This window comes from Camelus dromedarius, chromosome 4 (assembly GCF_036321535.1).
Source record: "Camelus dromedarius isolate mCamDro1 chromosome 4, mCamDro1.pat, whole genome shotgun sequence".
NCBI classification, from domain to species: domain Eukaryota; kingdom Metazoa; phylum Chordata; class Mammalia; order Artiodactyla; family Camelidae; genus Camelus; species Camelus dromedarius.
The window spans coordinates 88,212,902-88,238,229 of NC_087439.1; the positions used below are offsets into that span (position 1 = coordinate 88,212,902).

The 25,328-nt window shown below is 38.4% G+C and overlaps 1 protein-coding gene across 1 annotated transcript in view; it reads left to right on the top strand.

The window, feature by feature from the left end:
* The window catches only part of COL4A3 (collagen type IV alpha 3 chain), a 130,668-nt gene that overhangs the window by 84,046 nt on the left and 21,294 nt on the right, over positions 1-25,328 (top strand). Inside the window, 17 exon segments of the mRNA XM_031452296.2 lie at positions 1,118-1,202; positions 2,624-2,638; positions 2,641-2,658; positions 4,293-4,457; positions 7,444-7,536; positions 8,038-8,133; positions 11,052-11,122; positions 11,911-12,093; positions 13,905-14,073; positions 16,295-16,387; positions 16,980-17,081; positions 18,866-18,963; positions 19,528-19,678; positions 20,038-20,151; positions 21,144-21,311; positions 22,585-22,674; positions 23,006-23,140. Coding sequence (XP_031308156.2) covers positions 1,118-1,202; positions 2,624-2,638; positions 2,641-2,658; positions 4,293-4,457; positions 7,444-7,536; positions 8,038-8,133; positions 11,052-11,122; positions 11,911-12,093; positions 13,905-14,073; positions 16,295-16,387; positions 16,980-17,081; positions 18,866-18,963; positions 19,528-19,678; positions 20,038-20,151; positions 21,144-21,311; positions 22,585-22,674; positions 23,006-23,140 — 1,846 coding nt within the window.

Below are 25,328 nucleotides of genomic sequence, written 5' to 3' on the forward strand. Positions count from 1 at the left end.
TACCATAAGTTTGTTTTCTATGTCTATGAGTCTGTTTCTGTTTTATGAATAAGTTCATTTGTGTCTTTTTTTTTTATTCCACATGTAAGTGATATTACATGATATTTTTCTCTTTCTGGCTTACTTCACTTAGTATGACACTCTCCAAGTCCATCCATGCGGCTGCAAATGGCAGCATTTTATTCTTTTTTACGGCTGAGTAGTATTCCATTGTATAAATATACCACAAATTCTTTATCCAGTCATCTGCCGGTGGACATTTAGGTTGCTTCCATTATACATGTTGCTTAACCACAAAACTCTTGTTACCTCATATTTAAACAAATTAGTGAAGTAACTGGCCCCATGCAGCATGTAAAAAAATAAAGTTAAAAAAAAAAACTTTGATATTTTCCTCTTCTTTCCATCAAGATAAATGTACTGAATTATAAATGAGATTTGTTTTCCAGTTGCTCTTTAGAGAAATTCTTAGCATTCTTAGCTTACTGTGTGTTTTCTTTGCTTTATTCCACATAACTTTGTAGCTTCAGCTAACTTCAGAGGAAGTTCTGTGTATGGATGGATAAGGAGACCAGCCATAGTTCCACTGATCATGTCAGAAATAGTAGTCTTCAGTCCCTGATGGGGTCCTGAAATTTAAAGAAATAATCAATAAAGCATTTTCTGATGTGTAGGTCCTAACATACTTTGAAATAATTTAAGTCCACAGGACAAGCATTTTTTTTTAAGTGAAATAAAGTAGAATAAAAATACCAGAGTTGATCATATGGTGTAGTAAGTTACTATTTTGTGAAACTTTGATTTCTACATAAACATTTAAAAATACATATATATATATTTTTAAATGTCAGTATGTGATTTGGGCCACATCATAAAATGGATTTCAAATTGAAAGCCTATGAAATGAATGATATCATGACACAAGAGCAATTTTTATTTTTAAATTTATCCATCCTAGAAACCTAACTACCCTATCCTTCTAACACATAAACCTGTGAATTCAGACAAACAAGGAAAGTATCATTTTAAGCTAGAAAGGAAGAAATGGAAGTAATTGCATTTGGTGAATTGTCCATAAAAGGCCACCTTTCCTCTATTCATTGCTCTTTCCTTTAAGACAGAATATTATGAGGCATACCAGGAGAAGGGAGAAGAAGGGATTCCAGGCCCACCAGGGCCCAAGGGAGCTCATGGCCCACAGGGTGAGAAAAAAATTTCTTCCTAAAGCTTGCTGATCATTCCATGTCTTTCTTTCAAGGCAAAATGTGTAGTATGTGTTTATTGACCTAGAATTTACAAAAGAGGAGAGATCTCCTAATTTTTATAGGTGGTAGTATTTTTTGATGTCTCCTAATTTTCATATTTTGTAAGAAAATTCCATAGGTGATATACCATAGAAGGTAATTAAGTTATCTCTCTGCAGGAAAGCATAAAGTTCAAGTCCAGTAAGAAGACACTAACACAGTGGGAGGGCAGGAGGAGGGAGTATGTGAAACCAGCAACCTCAGTGGGATTATGAAAGAGAAAATGGAGACCAAAAAGCTCTAATTTGAGCAAATCCACACAAATAGTGACAGGGGAGACTGAGGCCCTGGTTTCCTAACTTCTGACACCATAAATTAAAGTCACATTTACTTATATTCTATCCTTTTTGATAAATTGGAAAGATCCAGGCCAATAGCTCTTATCTCTCACTATGCATTAAAACCCCCGGAACTTCTAAATAAGAACCATGCCAAGGTCCCAACCCTCTGATTCTGATTTAACTGTCTGGAGGAGGGCCCTGAGTACTGGCAGATTGTAAAAGCTCCCCAGATTAATTCTGACGGCAGCAGGATTGAGAACCACTGATCCAGGCAAATTATTGATATACACAAGATTTCAAAGGTGAATTTTACTTAAAACGGTAAACATTCCCAATGTATTTAAACAAATGGACAGAAAAGTATGGCATAGATTTTTTTAAATTGGATAATGCTCATTATAAATCACTTGAATGTGTCAAAGAATTAGAACCCTACGCAGTGTTACAGCTGGAAGCAATCTGAGATGGAACCGGGCCAAACTTCAGATCCTTGATAGTTCTAGCTATTTGATTTCCTGGCATCTGAATCATCCCAGCAAAATGCCAGACACAGAGCAGCCTCTTCATTAGTGTCTGCCGAATTATTTGAAGATGATAAAGTAGCATGATTTATTTTTTTTTCTTAACTGAAGTACAGTTAATTTACAATATTAGTTTCAGATTTACAGCATAGTAATTCAATATTTTTATAGCTTGTACTCCATTTAAAGTTATTACAAAGTAATGGCTGTATTTCCCTGTGCTGTACAATATATCCTTGTTGCTTATTTATTTTATACATAGTAATTTGTATCTCTTAATCCTTTACCCGTATCTCTCCCCTACCCCCTCTTTTTAGTGTTGGACATCTAAGCATAGTTTCTTCTTTGCAGTTTGTCTAAATGAGTGAAGTTTTATAATATTTTACTTGTGTGAGAGTGGAGGAAAAATATGACAAATTAATTATTAATTATTATTATATTGTCATTTAAGATTTCAATAATGGGGGAAGGGATATTTATATTTTTGTAACAATTAATTACTGTTATGTATTCACAGGTCCCAGTGGTCCTCCGGAGCTCCTGGAAGTCCTGGTACGTACCCGTTTCTGATACCAATAGAAATGCCATTAAAAGGAAAATACACTGCTGTCTAGTAAGTTTATATTACTTATGTGAGACAAATGTTTCAGTAATTGATATAAAATTGTTTCCAACTTCTTAATTGTTAACTTTGTGACCCACAGGGAAAAGGGGGGTAGAAACTGACACAAGGTGACAGAAATGCTCTTTTTTACTTCTCGATAGTTTTAACTAAGTGTGAGATAGTAACTTCAGTGTATGAGCAGAAGGCTTGGAACTTGGAAGAGGCACAGAAATGGGAAAACAATAATTTTATGGCAATGGGGTTGGTTAAAATGATAATTTTCATAATATATTACAAGATGCATGAGAATACATAGATCACAGTTTTATGTAAAGCTTTAAGTTTTGTATTATTTATGGTACATAGACAATTCTGTTAAGGGTAAAAATATCCATGGTATTAGAGTGGTTGCATCTTGAGAGAGGAAGAAGAGTAAATTCAAAAATAGTTAATCAAGGATTAAGCATAGTGGCCTTAATTATAACTGACATACTGTAACGCGTCGTTTTGTAAAGGAAACAAAACTAAGAACAAAATAGCGAAGCTTTGGTAAGCCCTGCCATTGATTATCTCTATCTTACGCTGTATATTTAAACTAGTTCATAATTTGAAAATGAATTAAAATTAAGCAGATTGTAGAACTATATGTATATTATAATCCCATTGTGAAAGTAAAGATAAATGAATAAATATTATGTGTACTTGCATATACATGGAAAAACACATGCCAAGCTGTTAACAGTGGCTCTCTCGTAAAGTTGGAATGGTGTAAAAAGACATTTTAGAGGTCTGGCCAACGATTAAAAAGATTTCCTTCCCAGTAATGAATAGGCTCATTTAAAACTCCAGTGAGTAAAAATTAACAAAGCTCTAAAACAGATGTCAATCAGAAGGATTATTTGCCTTCAGATGAAAATCCTTTTGCTCAATAATCAGAAACAATCAGATATTTCCCCCACTGGTTTCTCTGCCCTTTGGTGGTGAGGTGTCTCTTAAGGCAGAGATCTTAACTGTCAGGCAGAGATCGGAGACCTTACCCTTTCTAACATCCTCATCATGGTAGGAGGGAGATGAAGAGGGTCTTGTACCACCTGTCACGGCTTCTCTCCCCGGTGATGCCTGCCTTCCCCAGCACACCCACTGATACAGCTAAGACAGTTGGCGGGAATAAAGTCCAATTACAGTTTTCTCCTTCTCATTTGAGACACTGAAAGATAGGCATTTAGATTAGTCTCTAATTTAAAAAAAAAAATTACAAGCTAGCATATAGTGAAGAATTTCTCATGAAGTCCTTTTAAATCAAAAGACTGCAGTGTATCCCAACCTCTGTTTCAGTCCCTCGTAATAAACTACGTAAATTACCCTGCGGGAATGGAATGTTCTGAGCTCTGCTGTCTTGTGATAGTTTAGCAAGGCCACAGGCGAGAGAAGGAAGGTAACTCATTTTTGTTCTACGTACTTTACATACTTTTCAATTGTACAACTTTTATATGAATGCATCACTTTTTTTGCAGTTGAAAAACAGACATATATTAATCAGGAAAAAAAATTTTAAATACAAGAAATGGTTCTTTTCTCCAAGGGTCATCAAGGCCTGGCCTCCAAGGAGCCCCTGGAGCACCAGGTGTGAAAGGAAGTAAAGGGGAGAGAGGCCCCCCGGGAAGGAGTGTGGCCGGGCCTCCAGGGGCCCCAGGCTGCCCCGGCTCACCAGGCCTTCCAGGGCCACCGGGACCTCCAGGACCACCAGGTAAAGATGCTTGATGGGGCCCCTCTTGTGTCTGTTGCCCAACGACGGAGGTGTGCCAATCAGGACCAAGGACCCTCATGTGCAGCTTGGCCATCAGTGTAGACCTTTGGAGTTCTGTGTCCACTGATGTTTTGTTTTATTAGCTCTCTGTGAAAGCAGCTTTGGTGGAATGGCTACTCTGCAAGCACAGCACATCGTCAGCCTGCGTTGCTATAGAGGGCAGAGCGGGAGGCGGGGACAAGGGCAGTGAAGCAGGAAGGAAGGGACGGGTATCAAGGTTGGCCTTCTGCCAAGTGTAACTGCTCGTCCAGTCTCTGGGGACTGTCTTCCAAGAACTGTATAACTTTGTCTCAGGATTATCTGTCCCAGCGGACAAAGAGGCAAGAAACCCTCCACCAGCGCCTATTTCTCAGGGGTTAAAGGTGTGCCCCACAGGATGTAAGTAGCAACCCCCACCACACACATGCACACACACACACCTCTAGGCTGTGTTTGCATGGCTCCCAGGCATCACATGCATTGGCATTAACAGGAAAGCTCCAGGGCAAGAGGTTACAGGTGTGTAGTGTGGCCCAAGGCACGATGCTGCCAGATAAATGGACCAGAAACCACAGAGCTGCAACCCAGAGGACTGGAAGCGGTACCTGGAGGTTCTGATGAAGTTATCCTTTTCTCTCCATCCCCCGACGGAACCACTTAGCAGTCTGTGTTGGCTGATAGGCACATAGAACCTCATGAACCAACAGATCACTCATTGTATTTTAAAATACCTTTCCTGGCAGGTGCCTGGGAGGTCTGGTGTTTTATACCCAGCCCTCCTAATAGCCTGGAGAATCCTGTATGTATCAGAGATCTTCTTAAGAAAGGAAGAAACATTACTTATAAACAATATGATTATAACAGAAGCTCAAAAAGAATAATCTGGAAAACTCTTAATATAAATAAAATAATTTAGTTGTGTCTGATTATATGAGCAATATTAAAAAGTAAATAAATAAAAGCTTTCTTTTAGGTTAACAGCAATTTAAGAAGTGATCTCATTAATAGAAGACATAATGTCTAGGAACAAATCCTGTCAAGCGATGGAGTGGATCTATGTGGAAAACAGAGCAAAACAAAACTCAACTAAAATGCTTCTCTCTGTGTCAGGGATCTTTAATGATTTCTAGTCCTCCAAGTCTTTCCAGATGTAGGTTTTGTGTCCTGATTTTATCAATGACAAGCCTGATGTGCACAGCTCACATAGCTCAGGAATGTTAAAGTCAGGATCTGGACCTCAGGCACCTGCAGTAGTACTGCCCCCTTCCTGAAGACACCTGCTCCCACTGCCCCCAGAAGACTGTTCTTGTGTCTTACCTTTCGTCTCTAAGCAACACCAACCTGACCTTCCTGTTGAAGCCGCAAGGTCAAGTCCAGCAGAAAGTTTTCACTGAGTCCACGCACCCCCTGTAACACTCAAGTTTATCCTGATCATCAAATTTCCCACATTGCCTTGTATTTGTCAGTTTCCCCTAAGGACTCAAAGCTCTTTGAGGTCAGGAACTGTGTCTTGGTTACTGTTTGAAGCCCAGTATATGGGGGGGCTGGGGCTGAATGTTGTAGGTACTCAAGTATTTGTTGAATTAAAAATGAGTATGAAAATGTATTAAGTATCTACAAATATATAAATGTAAAAGTATACACGATTCTACAGTAAGTATAAAACTGCCATCAGATTTTTCTGTTTTTTTTTTTTTAATTCAGTTTGTTTTATTGAGGTGTAATTGACATACAACATTATATTAGTTTTGGGTGTACAGCATAATGATTCAATATTTGTGTATACTGTAAAATGGTCACCACAGTAAGTCTAGTTAAAGTCTGTCACCATACGCAGTTATAATTTTTTTTCTTGTGGCGAGAACTTCTAAGATCTACTCTCTTAGTAACTTTCAAATATGCAGTACAGTATTATTAACTTAGTTACCATGCTTTACATTTCATCCCCATGACTTATTTGTTTTATAACTGGAAATAGATTTTGCTATTTAGAGATAGCTCTCATCTGTTCATCTTAAAGACCCAGAATACAAAATGGGCATTCTTTTCACAATGGAACAGACACAATATAACACACATAGATTCCATCTAAATTAAATGTATCCACTGTTACCTGTTGCTCTGAAATTTGGGGCAGCTATAGGTACTGTCTTTAAATATTCAGTCTCATCAACATTGCCTTCAACCTATGTTTGAAAAGGTAAGGCCAAAAATTAGATTATAGAACATAATCAGCTATTCACTGTAACATTATAGTACTAGATGAATGTAGAAGACTAGGAACAGCTTTCTTGAAAAACTGCTTCAAGAATGACAAACTTAATTGATGTGAACAGTGATGAGGAGAAAACACATGATACCCAAGTCAGAATCCATTTTTGTGCTCAGTATGTATCAAGCATCTACAATCTGTCAGGAAAATACAATGTATCCGAGATACACAGAAGAATGAAATTTGCCCCTTTGCCTAAGGATGCTAAAGGGATAGTCTTGGAATCACTGAAAACAACTGAATAAGATAATATGGGTTGATTACGTGCCAATAAACACCATATAATGAGCTTTCAAAGAACTACTGCACCAGTATTAAAAAAAAAATCGTGTGTAATGTGAAAGGAGAAGCTGGTCAGTCTTTTCAGTTTCAGATAACCTCCACAAGACTCAGCTTCCAAACAGAGACTGGGGGCGTGGGTTATAGCTCGTGCCTAGCGTGCACAAGGTCCTGGGTTCAATCCCCAGGACCTCCATTAAATAAATAAATAAATAAATAAATAAATAAATAAATAAATAAATAAATAAATAAGCCTAATTACCTCCCCCCCCCAAAACAAAAACAAAAAACAAAGATGAATATGGGGGAAATGCATACAAAATAAAAGACATATTACTAAAACACTTGCTAATTGGAAAAAAAAAATTAACCAGATTTGGTGTTGTCTCTTTGTAGGTGGCATTGTTTTTCGCAGAGGTCCACCTGGAGGTGGTGGACTTCCAGGCCAGATAGGGCCTCCAGGAATCCCAGGAGTGGATGGGCCAAAAGGTTGGTTCAATCAATGATGTCCTGTTAGAACAAGCCATTTTCATCATCATCATCACTGATTTTATTTTCCCCTGAGACAGCAGTGACCCCCCCCCCGCCCCCCGCAAACAGCAGACGGCTTCTTTTCCAAAAGGCTTACCTGAAAGTATTCATTCATCTAGAAATCAACCATTTATTTAGCCCCTGGGCAATAAATCATTGGATGTTCCTAGAGTGTGAGTTTTATCCCATACTCCAAAGAGAGAAACACTGACATAGTGGATGGTTTTTACTAGGTCTTGGGGTTTCCTCTCTCAGGATGACAGGAAGCTCAAATAGACAACATAGGCAAACACAATAGATGAGTGACTTTTTTTATTAATACATACAATATCCTAGATGATTTTCACTACATGAAAAAAATTTTAGGTGGAATAAATGGTCATGTGTTTGGAAAATACCAGTCCTTTTTGAGGCGTCAGTGAGTGTCTGTGTTTCATACAAGTTGTGCTCTCATTGCAGGGGAACCAGGCCTCTTGTGCACACAGTGTCCTTATGTTCCAGGGCCTCCGGGTCCCCCAGGATTGCCAGGGTTGGATGGCGTAAAAGGAATCCCAGGTACAGACCATTTGCACAGAAGAGTTTTCGCAAATACAAAAAGGGTCGACTCACTGGGCAGAAAAAAAAGAAGGGCATCTGATTGCTCGATGTCAGGATGTGGTTCACATGAACTTGGAGGGAGATTTTCAAAATCATACTCTGTGAACGCAAGGTAAACCAAAAATCCCATAAAAACTGGTGCTTCCCCCTATTCCATTTTAGTTCCTGAATTCTAACAAACCGCTGTGTTATCCAGGAACTGTAAACTCGGATTCCTACAGGGCATCAGCGAGTAACTTGGAGGAGTAAAGCAGCCATGCCAAACATGCACCACATTTTTCTTCCACAAAGAAATGAGCTCTCTCCCATTCTTTGGTTTTTTTTCAAGAGACAAACCCTTTCTCAGTTCATTTTTTCATGTCTCCCCTTTAGAGTCCATCATGGGCATATAAACTGTTTCAGAATCTTCTTAACCCCATAAGTGCTATAACTAAGTCCACCAATGGTCTCCATGCTGGGGACAACAAGGGGTGGTGAGGACTGCAGTAAACCAGAGGGGCTGCCAGGCACTCAGCTCCAGCCTGCTGTTCCTTCACAGCATTTTAGGTCCTGTATTAATAAATCTTCCAATTTTTCATTAGAATAATAAAATTGGGATTTTTATCTAAAATCTCATGTTTTTAAAAAATATTATCCATATACTAGAAACTAATACAACATTATAAATCAACTATATTTCAATTTTTTTAATGGGAAAAAACAGCTTTTAAAAAAGTGAATTAAGAATGGGAGATTGGACTTGGAAAAGCAAAAACAAAAAAACAAACAAACAAAAAACACTGGATGAAGGCTTGTCTGAGGTCTCAAGTATATTGTAAATGAGACGGTGCTAAATAAACCTTGAAATTTGAAAAAAAAATAATCATCATCATCAATTTTTGAAGAGAAAAACATTTCATAGCCCCATATTCTTAGGCCCTTATGGCGTATCATTTGTCGACCTAGGTACCAGCCCAGGACTCTCCACCCCAACACTTGCTCCAGGCTGTCGCTGCCTCTACGGTCCTACCTCCCCCTTCCCCGGTCACAGATCTGGCCATGGACATACTCTTGAAGTAGAAAAAGTCTTCATTTTATTATCTGGGTTCCTTTGCCTTTGGCGCCACCTCTCACATGGTGTCACACACAGTCTAGATTCTGCCATCGGCACCTTGGTCTACAGACACCCACTATCATCAAATTATTTCTCTTAGCCCATGAGAGCTCAAGTTAAGAGCTCTTGGTCAGTGCGCTAGGCACTCTTCTAGTGTCAGTGTGCCTCTGTCCCTTATTCCTCATGTCAGACCTAGAAGTAAGTGCTCTCATTGACCCCATTTGACAGATGAGGCAACTGAGGCATAAGATGACATAGCTGATAAGTGGTAGAGCCTGGGCTCCCATCCAGACACTCCTCTGGAGACATGCTCTCGCCCTTTACCCTGGCATCCCTTAATTGCTATGCCAGGGCTGCCCTTTGAGCCAAATTAATCCAAAGCTCTACCTGGCAACATAGAGATTAGGGCATATTTGCATGTTACCATTATCCAGCAGACGTTTGCAAGGACACGGGGTCTTCAGGGAGGCTGGATGTCAGTCCAAAGAAGAAAGGCTGATGGTGGCAGCTGCAGGCACGTGGCCAGCCAACAGAGGACATACCTTAGGGCATGGATCCTCTGTCACCCTCAAATCCTACCCACTTCTTCATAAACACTGTGGTTACTTTGCAGTCACTGCCCACTGACTCCCTGAGGCAGGCCTGAGAGAGAAGGTGCTCCTGGTCAGCACCCAAGTTAAAACAAAAACTAAAAGGGAGGGAGGGCGATAAGGAAAGAATAAAAATAAAGTCATCATTATTTCACTACATCCCCCAGAATGACTTCTGGTCCAAAGCTAAGGATGCAGGTGAGCAGCTTGCTGAGGCTGAACATCCAGGCAGTTGCATTGCTGAATTTTCCTTGGTTTCCTGATGTTTGGGATGCTACAGCTAGAGCTCAAAGACAATACATATGCAGTAAAACTGTTTGGATTAGTATTAAAATTTTGCTTGGCTCAAACCTTGCAACAAATAAAATCTGAATAAACCTTTTTTAATAAGCTGACCTGAGATCCAGCCAAAAGATCCTCTAAAGGGATCATTTATACAAAGATTTAAATACCTAGAGGAAGTATTAAATTGTACAGTAAAAAGCAATTTGGCACAGATATCCAAAGCCTTAGAAAGTTTTGTACCTGTTTGGACCTGCAGTTACACTTTTAGGAATTTATGGTAAAGGAGATCATTGGATAAATTTATGGAAGTAAATATCCAGAGATACATACCAAAGCATTGTTTACAACAGCTAAAATTGAATAAAACCATTGAAATGCCTACAGATAACTATTAGCTGAATAAATGATGCTTCATGCACACAATAAGCTACCATGCAGCCATTTAAAGTGAACCTATAAATCTATATTTATTGACATATGTATAGTATGATTCAAAAAAAAGTGTATATTTAAGTCCTACGAGTTTATGGGTATTAAATTTTATGAGTAATACACATGAAATTTTTAGCAAATATTGTCTTCTGGTAGATATATGCTTGGTTTTTCTTCTTTCTGTATAATTTTTTTTCAATGAACATCCATTACTTTTATCATTGGAAAAAATAAAAGTATCTCCATAAAATTATAAAGACAAGAATTTTAAGAAGCTAAAGTTTAAGTGTTCTTGTTTTGTACATTATCCTTTATTCTTGTAATTTACTCCCATTCTCATCTTGCACTGTGTGTTTTAAGATAGAAATTGTCTCTCTTTCCTCAGAAGAAAACACCGTATTTGTTTCGCACTCTGCATTACCCTGGCTACTCAGAGTTTGTGTTCAATGAATGCTTAATAATTCACTGCTTTGCAGGAGAACAAGGGGCAGCTGGCATTAAAGGAAGCCCCGGAGACCCAGGAAGTACGGGTCCTCCAGGATTTCCAGTAAGATTTCATGGTTTGGAGCTTTAGTTTCAATTTAGAAAATGGAGGAGTTGGGAAATAGGATTGCATCCAATATAGGTTGTCAGTTTGCTGCCTGGTAAGGTGCTCTTAAAATTAAAGCACTTAATTTTGTTGATTAAATTAATATATGAATGATGTGTGTATGAATCAATTAATTTATAAGCATTTTAAATGGTATCAAAGAGAAAAACCAAATCCGTACTTGCCTGAGGGTGAGGTTGAGAACAGGGATGGACTACAAATAGATTTGAGGGGATTTTGAAGAGTGGTGGAAAAGTTTTAACACTGGAAAGTGGGGAACATGGCATAAATGTGTAAATTTAATAAAAAATTATTGAATTATATTCTTACAAGGATTCATTCTATAATATGTAAATTATACTTCAGTAAGGTTGTTAAAAAATTAAAATCAGAAAGTTTTATTTGGATAACTATATTTAAATCGAATTATACATAGATGAATATTAAAATTTACCAATATTCTAACATAATCTCAATTATGATGATAGTCTTATCATATTGAATTATATTATCATATATATTGCATTGAATTGTACTAACTGAATTTTTTTTATATAATTCTGGAAGCAAAAACAAAGCAAAAGAGCTAAAAAGCTTGACATTATATTTGTGGGCCAAAAAAAAGTGGGAAAAAAATTGTATTCATTAAAATTGAAAAGTTCTTGTTGACCTTTTTTTTTTTTTAAGATTGACACAAGAACAACTGTACCCAAATGCAATGCAGACTCATTTCTGTACCTCCCTAGGGGTTCCCGGGTGCTCAGGGTCACCCAGGACTTAAAGGAGAAAAAGGTGAAACATCTCAGCCAGAGGGACAAGTGGGAGCCCCAGGGGATCCAGGGCTCCGAGGACATCCTGGAAGAAAGGGCTTGGATGGAATTCCTGGGACTCCAGGAGTAAAAGGATTACCAGGACCTAAAGGAGAACCGGTTGGTGTCTAGTAACTTTTTTCAAATTATCTTCCCTACGAATGAAGGGCTCTGAAGTTACAATCATTTCCTTTTGAAAAATCATTGGCCATTCAGCACAGTTCATCCTTTTAACTGCAGGATGAGGCATTTTCTTTTTCCTTAATTTTTCAAAAAATATTTTTGGTGGGGGAGGTAATTAGATTTATTTATTTATTTCTTAGTGGAGGTATGGGAGATTGGACCCAGGACCTTGTGCATGCTAAGCAGAAACTCTACCACTGAACTAACCCTACCCCCAAGGCATTTTCAAATGAGCAGTAATAACCTGAATATTTATAGTATTTTGACAAAATAAATAGGTAGCACTCAATGTGGTTTTTTTAGCCCACATAAGATTCTATGTTGGTAATGACCTTGACTGATACACAAATTACAATTTCACATTTATATCAAATGAGTTTATAGGGAAGTTCTGAAAATGATGAACAATGGAAAGTTTTAGTCCACATTTTGAGGACAATGTTGATTCTCTTAAGAAAAAATAAATGCATCAAAGGACACAATTTTTAGGGCAGTCAAATAAAAAGATCAGATGTTTTGTCATTTACAGTTTTTAAGCTTATGTAAATTCTGTTTCTTTTCATGGGATAGAATCTCTCACATGTTCAAGTAAGAGGTTCCTACCAGGATCTTTTTTTAAACACCATAGCGACAGAGGCTGAACCCCCATCACATATGAGAGGTTTGCAGGGTGTGCTGCCCAGCCTGTTTATGAAATACCAGTGTTTCCCAGGGTTACTCAGTGTCATCCAGTAAAAAAGGTTCCATCTCGATCAGGGAAACTTGGCAAACAAATTTAAAGATTCATTCACAGACCCTTTAATATGAGAATGTGAATTGTGACTCCCCAGAATGTGGACAGGATAGGCCGTCTCTCCTAAACCTTTTTGACTACAAAGCACTTTTTGGCTGGGAGCAGCTAGCAGGGCCAATGTTTCAGACTCTCCTTCGGTCAACTGCCAGGCTGCCCTCCAGATGGCAGTTATGCTTCAAGAGGGAATCTGGAATTCTTTTGGTCTAGTATTAACACAGTTCATATGATGCTCCTGTCTGCATCTTCCTAATTTTTTTTATTAGTTCTGGTAAAGATGCCCCAGAAAGTGAGAGAAAATCAAGGAACTGATTTCAGTCTTGTGGCTGCCATCATAAAGGACGGACCACTTTGCCACCCATTGATATTGAACAATGAAAAATCCATTCAAATTTATTAGTTGCGGCCATGTTGGGGAGGAAGCGGAATTTCGATTATTTTGTCAAATTCAACTTCTTTAAAATAGACAACTCATTTTCAAAGCTACAGACCATGAAATTAGCAACAACAAAAAGATATTTTATGAGAAACAATTAATACGGATAGAATATCTCCTCTGTAATGAAAATACCTGGTGAAAACCAGTCAAATAAAGTTTTGTTGTACTAGTTTTATTTTAGAAATGTGCCATTAACGTGAATGTCACCTTTAATGCCGTTTGAGTTGTTGGCCAGTTTGAGCTAAGTTTTCAGGGCTGTTACCACTTGCGTGGCACCCCACTGCAGGACATCTCAGGTGGATCTCAAGAGAGTTAATGAAATGTTGCTGGATTCCAAAGGTCGCAAAACAGCAGGCATCATCACTGTTCTTATTTGAGTAACAATGCCCTTCAAATAACAATTGCTTTCGATTCAAGATCTCAGTGACATCCTAACTGGTATTCAGATTCATGGTGAGATTAACCTGTGTAAGGAGATACTGGATAAATCACTATCCAAACATATTCCTATTGTCACAGGCCCTGAGTGGTGAGAAGGGGGACCGGGGCCTTCCAGGGGATCCTGGCATTCCTGGGTCCCCAGGACCCGCAGGACCGGCTGGACCATCAGACTATGGACCTCAGGGAGAGCCTGGTCCCAAGGGCGCCCAAGGACTTCCTGGAGTCCCTGGACCACCTGGAGAAGCCGGTTGGTTAGTTTTCTTTCCAGTCCTGTTTTCCTATGGAGTGGGTTGATGGTTCCTAGAGGTAGTGAAACTCCCTTAAAATATGAATGAAATTTATAGAAATTTGCTTCTAATAAGTAGACTAGGTCAACTTGTAGATACTAGGAAAGAACATGTAGGGTATGTTAGAGAAAATCCATTTTTTCCCCTGTTACTGAGCAATTCAGATGAAATTTCCTAGGATGGTCTATATCCATTACTGATATAAGTACATGGAATTAACAGATCCTAAGAGATGCGTGGAAGTCAGTTATGATAAACCAAGGGGAGGCAAAAACCTTCCTGACCACAGGGCTCATTCATGTTATTTGTTCTTTTTGATCCAGAACCTAATAAATGGTTTATAAACAAAACTTCAAAATATCTAAGACAAATGAAGAAAAGTTGCTTTGATGTTAAAGTCTAGTAACTTTGGGGATCCATGTGCACTGAGTTGAGGGATTCTGGATGGCTCTGATCCTCAGTGTTTATCTGTGGTGGAGAACATGGCTGAAGATGAGAATTTCATGTTACTGACATTTTTAAACAAATAATGCTACCATGGTCATTTTTTTATTTCTAAAATCACTTTAAAGGGTGAGACCCAGGAAACTAGTGGTCTTCAAATCTTTTTATAACATCCTTCACCAATAAAAAATTTTAAGTGCATATCCCCATAGTAGGTCAACATACAGTTGACCCTTGAACAACATGAGGGTTAGGGGTGCCAACTTTCCACATGTGTAACTTATAGTTGGCCCTCCCTGTATGCGGTTCTTCCATGTATGCAGGTCCTCCATCTCCCTGGTTCTGCATCCACAGGTGCATCAAGCAGTACTATTTACTGTTGACAAAAATCCGTGGATGAGTGGACCCGTGCAGTTCAAACCCATGTTATTCAAGGGTCAACTGTATATTATCAATTGGATGCATGCATTTCTGTCCATACATGTATATAAAGCTTATTTTATGATTTTACATGCATATATATTTTTCTCCCGTCCCTTACCTTTGAGGCTGCTGTTCTAACCCAGGGACCACCAAACTATGGCAGCCCACAGTCCAAATCCAGTCACTGCCTACTTGTGTATAGCCCCCAAGCTAAGATCGGTTTTTATATTTTTAAACGATTGGAAAAAAACTTTTGAATACTATCTTGTGACTGTGAAAATTACATGAAATTTGTTCCAGTGTCCATAAATAAAGTTTTATTGGCACATAGCTATGCTCATTTATGTACATACTATTCCTGGCTACTCTTACACTGGGATAGCAGAGACCATCTGAACCATAAAGTCTATTATTACTATCTGACCCTTTACTGAAAAAGTTTACTAACCCTCTTCTAATCCATCTTCAAATCCTCTTCTTTTTAAAAAATTTTTTATATTTTTTTTCTTTCTGGTGAGGAGGGGAGATCATTAAGTTCATTTATTTATTTATTTAAATGGACGTACGGGGGATTGAACCCAGGACCTCCTGCGTGCTAGGCAGGCTCTCCACCACTACACTATACCCTCCCCCAAATCCTCTTCTGTTCATTATAACTGTGAATCTTTAGTAAAGGACTCCATTGTCATAAAATATATTATCATCAAATTTTCCCCATCACACTACCGTTAACCTATTTTTTCGTATGACTGTATGAATATAGGGACAATACTAATCATTAACATGTTTCTAATTTGGGTCACTGCGGTCAGAACATTATCGCAAATCTTTACCAGCAAGGCTGGTGTTATTTCCTCAATGCATGAGGATCTTAGAGAGGGCAGAAAACACGCCCAAGTTCGCAGCCCAGATCAGCTTGTCAGACCACACTTCGCGTCTTGTTCAATTTACCCTCCTTCTTTGCTGTGGAAACTAGTCACCCAATAAATAAATATCCTACCAGTAGTCACCAACTTTTAGGCTGAAGTCCACAGTATTGCCTTTTAAAAAGAAGGCTTTCGATAGACCAGCATGTTGAGCTATTAATTAAAACAAGGCTTAGACAATAACGGACGCTTGTACATATTTGTCAGTTGAATAAAAACGTTCTTGTGAACTGGCTGTCTTTAATTCAGTTTTGAAGCCTGTGGAAACAGACTTTGTTTTATGTTCCTTGAGGTATATTCACAAACTCCTTATAATCAAATTTTCTCCTTCTAAACAAAGAAAAGCTTCAATATGCAGACCAATCTTACGATTACAAATTTTCTTAAGGTCCTAAGGGAGAACTTGGTATTTCAACACCAGTCCCAGGGCCACCAGGACCTCCTGGCCCCCCCGGCCGTGCTGGCCCCCAAGGTCCACCTGGTGAGTATCCCCTTTGCCACGTCGGGTGCATAGCATCAGATGGTACCCTGACTCTCCTGGTTATAACCCTCCTGTTATAAGGAAAAAATACATTCATTGGCTCCAAATAAGACCACAGGCCAGAGGGAGCAAGCCAACAGACAGGGTGGTTACCCAAATGATTCCCACTGGTGCTTCTAATTCCAAAAGACAGTCAATACAGTTACTTACGAGGAATTGGAGAGCAGAACAATCTCCGTGGATTTTCAGGGGAGGAGCAAGGAATGTGGGCTAAGATAGTTCCCACGGCTTCCTCATTTGAAAACTTAACTTCTTTGCCAACGTGATCTAAAACTTAACTTCGCATTCACGGAGGGAGACTGATATAGTTCAAGATATCGAGAATATTTCTTTTTAGGAGTTCAATTGTATTTTCAAAATTATTTACACCTCGTAATGATTAGTCCATTGGATAGAAATGGGAAGGAAGTTGGGTTTATGTTACAGTTGTTTCTTAATTTCCAAAAAGGTCTGGGATGACACAGAAACAAACATTTTGTTTTAAAGCAAAATAAAGGGAAGTTGCTGATGTGGCTGTATGTGTGTTTTTAAGGTATCCCTGGATCCACAGGAAGATGTGCCTCAGGTCTTCCTGGGCCTGATGGTGAACCAGGAATTCCAGGAATTGGATTTCCTGGGCCTCCTGGACCTAAGGGTAAATTTTAAAAAATTTTAAACATAAAGTCCATTGTCGATATTTATAAAATAGAAATACATATAATGAATAACATAGGAAATACCTATTAAATCCTTTAAAATAATATTTTCTCCCAGCCTTAAAGGGAAGAAAACCTTAAAATAATTTTTAGCAGAAAGGAAGAATTCACGTTGATTTATGCAAATTCATCTCAATCATTTATTTTAAAGTGTGTAGAAAAAAAAACTGGAAGGAAACTCATGAAAATGGTAATGGTGATTCTTCTATAAAGTTGTGGGATTATGAGGAATTTATTCATCTTAATAGATGTCTGTACTTTGTAAATTTTTACATTTCTTCACTTTATAATTTCTTTTATAATAAAAAAAGAACTATTAAATCACAAATGGCTGATTTCCTTCTGTACTCCAAAATAAATTATAGAAGTTATTTTCCTTCTATTTTTCCTCCAAAAAATCCAGATGCTGAGAATTCAAACAATAATTTGAAGCTCCCTGCTGACAAATGCATCAAAGTCCTATCCAGGATGACATATGAGTAATCTTGGTCCCTAGATTGTCCCATAGAACCTCAGATTTTGTAATAATTTCATGTTTACTTCAATATTACTTAAAGTGTTTGTTCAAATATAATCCATTATTTGGTGCTTCACCTCCTAGATTAATATGTATCGATATTTATCATACATCAGTTCTGCCCAGATATGGGAATACTGATCTCAGTTTATGAGTATTTGAAATAGAAAACACAATCATCAACCACAGTAAGAAAAATGAAAGAAAAAAAGAAATGACTGCCTGGAGACTAAACAACATGCTACTAAAAAACCAATGGGTCAACGATGAATTCAAAGAAGAAATTAAAAATACCTTGAGAAAACATAAGCACATTTCTCATGGGGTCCCAAAAATGGCACTGACTCTAGTTTCTTAGATTTTTTCCCAGTGATCTCTGAAATAATGCAGCCTGGTCCATGCTTTTGCCTAGTGCTTCTTGGACTCTTCATGGAGAAATTGCACCTTAGCTTGTAACCCTACGGATTCACCTTCTGGAAGAAGACTATAAATTATAGAACCAGAACTCCTTGAATGTAGAGATTCAAAATTTCCTAATTGAGTCTAAATGAATCCCATGAAATAACTGTGAATTTAAAATTCATCAGACTGGGGGCACAAAAGAACTCTCTTAACGTAGCTTTGCTCCACAAGGCTTTCCTCTTTTGAAACACAGATCAAAAAAAAAAAAAAAAAGATGTGTGTTACTCCTTTCTCAGCTCTCCTATTATAGATGCATAAGAGAAATTTAATTTATTACCTTCAGTGGCTGCTGTAGAGTATTGCGAAGTAATTCTCTTGAGCAACCTGTGTTGAGAAAGCTTACCCGGGTGCTGGAAGCGCTTTATATCGTAATCTAGGTCATGCTTGCCTGGATATAAACACACATGTGGAAATTCATTTGGCTGTACACTGTGTGTAGAATACACTTTCAAAAAAGAAAAAAAAAAGGCAGCCAAATCAAGCAGTATCAGTGGTTTAAAGAATTGCTGAATCAAAATTTAGTGGGCTAACCAACAAAAAATGGAGAAGGTAATTTTTAAAATTGGGAACCAATGTAATCTGATTTGGAATTGAATTTTTTAAATCGCTAGTTTAGCCATTGATTTCTCATCATTAAGACTTTTTTAAAAACATCTAAAGCTCCTTGACTCATAACAACATTAGATGAGAAAGATACTACTTTTATGACTCATCTTACAACCTTTGTTATTTTTTTCTCTGTAGGAGACCGAGGTTTCCCAGGAACAAAAGGATCCCCAGGTTGTCCTGGAGAAATGGGAAAGCCCGGGTTACCTGGAGAGCCAGGCCTCCCAGGAGTCAAGGTCTTCAATAGTTAAGATTCAGATTGATGTGGGGGAGGGGAGGGGTGTTTACAGCCAGCCAGTTAGGATGCTCTGTGTGTAGAAATTATCAACATATTTGTAGATGGTGATGATGATGATACTGAAATTTTCACGTTTCTCTGAACTATTCCTCCCCTTTAGAAAGGAGAATAGAAGGTGTAAGAAGACCAGTTTGCCTTTTTATTTCTTCCTTAATTTTCAGAAACATTCAGAGTATTTAAAATGGGAGAAAGCTAGAAAGAAACATAGGTAGATATGAGAAAAACTGTCAAAAGGAGAGGCAACTAGACTGTTTACAGAAAACTCTACATTCTGAAAAAGTAGAGGCTCTGCCGAATTATTAAGCCTAACTTTATAGAAAAGGTAGCAACTAGAATTAAAAAAGGAAAATGGATGGAGTGGTGGAGACTTTGCAAAAGGGACATAGAACTTCCGTTAGGGAGACATTATTTTCAAGTAAATAGCCCTAAAGACCAATAGTCGACAGTCAGTAAGGGTTTGGAAGCATGATACAGTAAAACTAACATAATTTCTGTGATATAGGGAGAACCAGGACTAGCCATACCTGGAGAACCAGGACCGCCAGGTTTGCCAGGAGAAAGAGGCAACCCTGGGGAAAATGGAGAAACTGGACTCCCTGGACTTCCAGGTCTCCCTGGAATTCCAGGAACTGGAGGGCTTGATGGACCACGAGGTACAACAGCAAGTGTGATTAATTTTCTCCTCTGTGAGCTCAGCTAAAACGCTGCAGATTGAATGTGTAGGTGCTGTAGGGGTGAGGAATTTTTCTCAAGCAAACTGCTTGTTCAATAGACAGAATCTGCAAGGCTTAATTATTTTCCCATTCAACTTTCCATTCCATTGCTACCCTACCTTTGTTCCCTCTTTCTCCCTTTCTTCCTTCTTTCGTTTTTAATGTCCTCTATATGGCACAGAAATGGTACTGAATAGAGGTTCCATTCAGAGGCGAAAGTTATAGGAAAACGATTGGGATAGCAACACTAGGACCTTGGGTTTTGTCACCTGATTGTGTTCTTGGACTCTGTTTTGCAGGGGATCCAGGGCAGACTGGACCACCTGGAGAAAGAGGACTCCCAGGAAGGTGCACAGAAGGTCCCAGGGGAGCCCAAGGACTTCCAGGCTTAAATGGACTGAAAGGGCAACAAGGTAGGGGAGGTCCTTGAAACCAGTCACCAGGTAGGCAGGTGACATGGGGCTCTGAGCATGCTCTGAGCTTTGCTGCTTAACATGAGAACTGTCCAGCAACAAGTCCTGACCACTGTTCAGTAAGAAAAGTTATTGCAGAAACAAAACCCTGCTGTCATGGATCTGTTGCAGTGAGTACTATTTATAGAGTAACAGACCTGAAATTACTATACTAAAACTGGCTTGTGTCTTATATGAGAGAAAATATGAACACTGAAGATATATACAAAGGTATATTTACTTACATATAGACACTCTCAAAAAAGTTTTACTTTTAATTCTTTCATAGGTATCTTAGAGTGGTAAATTTATCCTTATTATTGAAACAGAGTGAATGTACGCAAAGATACATGTTTACAAGTTACAAACTAAAATACATAGTTGGTTGCTTTACAAGCAACATAAAAGAAAGTATAGGAAAGTACATCTAAATTATGAAGGCCAGGTGGTCGTGGGAACTTACTATCTTTCTGGCTCCTCTCAACCAGATCCGTGAACTATTTCTGGAGAAAAAAAAACCCTTTAGAACTCATCTATCATACTTCTTATATGCTCACAAACAAAATTTTGGCCACAACGTTAATTGTTGTAGTGGTGCTGTTAAACTGCTTCCAGAAGCATCTGCTAGCTTGCCTTCATGTGAGTGGCTCTGTGTGAATCCTGCAGGTTGGAGACTGACCATGGCCATAAAGTGCATTCCCAAGGTGTGCCTGCAGGACTAGAAAGTAAATCTAAATTCTATGCTTTCATTACTGCATGAATCATTGAAACACAGAATGTGAAATCCAGAGGGATCTTAGAATTATATAGAAGGGGACCCGAGTCAGTCAATTAGATAAGTGGGTGGTTTACCCAAAATCACAGAGCTAAATATTTATAGCCGTAAAATATATCTGGAGTTGGTGGGAAAAGCAATTGTGTGTTCATTCATTCATTCATTCATTTGTATATAGGCAGAAGAGGCGAAACAGGGCCAGAGGGAGATCCAGGCATTCCGGGCTTGGATAGGTCTGGATTTCCTGGAGAACCTGGACCACCAGGAATGCCAGGTCGTCAAGGTGAGATGGGCCTACCTGGTCCAAAAGGATATCCAGGAAATCCAGGATTTCTAGGGCTACCAGGTATCCCTTTTGTGCGTTTGTTTTTCTTCTCTCTTTTTCCACACTTCCTTTTTACAGTGGCTGCATAAATTAGAGATATGCATAGCTCTTTGACTCTAAGCTTCTCTCATTTAGTATAAGCTTTTCTTCTCAATTATTTGCAGGGGGCTGGGGGTGGGGAAACGGTGACGGTGAGATGCTCACATTTCTCAATTACTCATGGTATAACTATTTTTGCTGTGCAGTCCTTTTTATATATTACTACTAAAATGTGTTTGCTAGTATTTTGTTGAGAATCTTTGCATCCATATTTATAAGCGATATTTACCGGTCTGTTTCCTTTTCATGTGATATCTTTGTCTGGTTTTGGTATCAGGGTATAATGCTGGCCTTGTATAACATGATGGGAAGTGCTTCCTCCTCTTGTGTTTTCTAGAAGAATTTGTGAAGAATTGATATTCCTAAAACATGTGGTAGAATTCACCAGTGAAGTCATCTGGGTCTGGGCTTTTCTCTGTGGGAAGTTTAAAATGACTAGTTCAATCTCTTCACTTGTTACAGATCTGCTCAGATTTTCTATTTCTTCTTGAGTTGGCAATCTGTGCCTCTCTAAGAAATGTGTCCATTTTGTCAGAATTACATAATTTGCTGTCATATATTTGTTCATAATATTTCCGTATAATTCTTTTTATCTTATCACTTTTTATGGTTTATATGTTTGGGAGAGAATATTTCAATAGTCTTCTCATGCCGTAAGGACCTCACTGATCTCTCCTTCAGAGAGGAGCTCAGAATAACAACTTAATCTGCAAATTATCCTTTCATTTGTATTACTGAGCTACTGTCACCTGCCAGCATTGCTCCAGGTCCTAGAGACACATCAGTGGACAAGACTCCACCTCCAGCAGTGGGGGAGTCAATGACAAACACATTCAAGAACAAAGTTCATCTAGAGACAAATGCTATGAGGAAAGTAAAATAAGGGAATATAACAGAAATGTATTGATCAAGGGTTGGGAGTAGGGAATGCTCCAAAATTTCAACATACTCTATTCTCATCCCTGAGTGTAATTTGCTACCAATGACTTCCACATGCATGATGTAAAAAAAGACTGTTTACTGACCCATCTCCTAGACGAATACGATTATTTTCCTATTCACAGAAACCATTTTTTCAACTCTCTCTCTTTCTCTCCATCTCTCTTTCTAAGTATAATTTATTTTATTTTATGGCGTATTTGGCTTTTCTCATTCTTTACAATATGTGCTGCTTTGTGTTGAATTGTTTCCATAGGTGAAAAGGGAGTGATTGGGATGATGGGGTTTCCTGGAAGCCCTGGCCCTCCGGGGCCCCCTGGGAACCCAGGCACCACGGGGCCGCGGGGTGAGTGATAGAACACCCTTCCAGCTGGCAGCAGAAAAACCAACCATATTTTATCCCTTGAGGGGAAAGTATTTGTGAGAGAACTAGACGTGTGATTTTGCAGTTCTCTGTATTCCCTTTTTTCCCATTTGAATAGAGTGATATTTTCTCCGCACAGGCTTATACCACTGTCCTCATGTGGCTGCCTGTTGGGGGCAACTATTTATCAAGTTCTCAGCCCTGTTAATCTTTTTGCTCCATTTGTTTTGTTTTATGGTAAGCTCTGTTAACTTTTGAATCCTTTGAATGCATAAAGAATTAAGGAACTGCTGTTGTTACTCCTGTCTTGTAGGGAGCTTTGGAATTCCAGGAGTAAAGGGCGAGAGAGGACCACCCGGAGCCAAAGGGGAACAAGGAGATAAGGGCACTTATGGGCCTTCTCGAATATTCCAGTTATTGGGGGACAAAGGAGAACCAGGACTTGAAGGTACAGACTGCCTTACGTTTAAAACCAGAACAGCAGAGCTGATTCTGGGACTAAGAAATTATCTAGGAAAATGCCTTTAGTTGACATACGAGAACAGCGAGGACCACTGTTTAATTTCCTGCCCAAGCTCCCAAAGCCATTTGCTGGCTGAGCCTGGACTAGAACTGTGTTTTGTGTGCCTTGAACAGTAATATGTTGCCTCCTCAATGCATAACTTATTTCTAAGTTATTCCTGCATTTTGGTCTGCTGCATTTAAATTGTCACTTGTGACTTTTTAAATTCTAAGTCTTGAAGCCTCCTTCCTGCCAAGTATGGTGAAAATTAAACCATTAGAAAATTCCACATTAAAAACTTCCCTGGCCGGAATAGAAACTTCCACCCCAAATTCTACTATATTTTGTCAACTGCCAGGATGAACTTTTCTGATTGCATCTAAAAACTGCTTCTTATGCTCAGAATCTTTTGGAGAATAATTACTAAAGAGAAAATACATTTTGATTAAAAAATCAATGCCTTAAAAATGCTGCTAAGCATTAGCTGTAGCTGTTAAGCTCAAATTCAAACCTATTCAAACTACTTCACATTATTTAAACACTTTCTATGACAGGTTTTGTAATATGATCAGTACAACCAATATTAAATCAAATTTTAAGAAAGTCTGCCTTGTGGTCTTTCTGATCAAATTTAATCCCAAGTAACTTTAGTAAAATGGAGAATTGCTGGGTAAAATTAAATATTTGCAGATCAAACTTATATAGCAGGGAAAAAATTTTTTAAAGTGTTTGTAATTGCAAAACTATATCAAGTTTTGAGTAATTTGTAATTAATTTTGAGACATTAGATTATATTCAACAAATAAGCATATAAGGATTTATAGTCCAAGTAAACATTTGCTTTAAAAATTCTGTATAGAGTTCTGTAGATCAAGCTGGAAAGACTGAATAGCTGTCTCTCCCAGAATAAGGAAGGACTTCACTGAAGTGACATTTGACCAGGGTTCTGTAAAGTGATTGAATCCAACTAATTTGCCAACTTGGGGGAAAAAAAATCAGTTTTTTTTTTTTTTTCTCTAAAGGAAAATTAGCAAGTAAAGTCCTTTTGGGTCGTCCCCCTTTAAGCTGCTATCAAAGAGATAGTTTAGTTCTGGGTGCAAACAGAAGACTCCATTACATTTTTAGCAATGAAATAGAAAATAATATAAATTTTATAAAACTCTGCTAGAACTAGTCTAAGCCAAGATAGAAAAAAAAAAAAAATACTGGCACAAAAGTCCAGATCTCATAAACTGTCTGACACCACTTCACTGGATTATGCTAGATGATTTAGGTAGTGTTGCAAATATTTTGAAAAAAATATAACCAGCATATCTGTGCCTACGAAAATGAAAATTTGGCTCTAACATCATGAATGCACAATGGGTACTAATTTACAATAAAGAATAATTTCTGTAGAGAAGGACATGCACTATTTCTATACTTCTAGCAAAGTACAGTACACATGGAAGCTGTCCTATGTGTTTCCTTTTGGCTTTTTACGCCCATAACCAAGGAGCAGACACTGAACAACCTCCACCAAAGATCATGCTGTCTAGGCCTCTCTAATCTCAATATCCATTTCTTTATCTGAATTTCTGACTTAAACACATCCACTGCAAATGTGGAAGAGATATTGAGGGTACAAAAAGCACAGTAATCCTCTCTTCAAGATTTAGGCATGTGTACAAAAAGATAATAAATAATACAAAAAGAACTGTTATGTTATTTTAGCAAAGATCTATGAAGCACTTCCCACATGCAAGTACTGTTTTAAGTCTTACAAATATTCACTCATTTAATACTCACAACGACCCTAGGAGTAGGCTATTGCTATGATCCCATTTTACAGGTGGGGAATGGAAAGTTCAAATTACCCAGTGCCATTCTGATAGGAAGTTCAGAGAGGGAACTCACACTGATGTAGTTGGTTCCAAAGTCCATACCCAGCCTCCTCTCTCTGCTGCCTGCTGGGTACCACTGACAGTGAGCCTTGTGGGAGATGAGCAAAGCAGAAAACTCCTCAACCAGGGTAGTCAAAGAAGCCTCCATGAAGGGGGATTTAAACTGTGAGTAGGTTTCAGATGAGTAAGTAATACTGTTGACTTAAAATCTTCCCATGTCTCCCTTTAAGAATTCAAGCTTCTTAGACTGG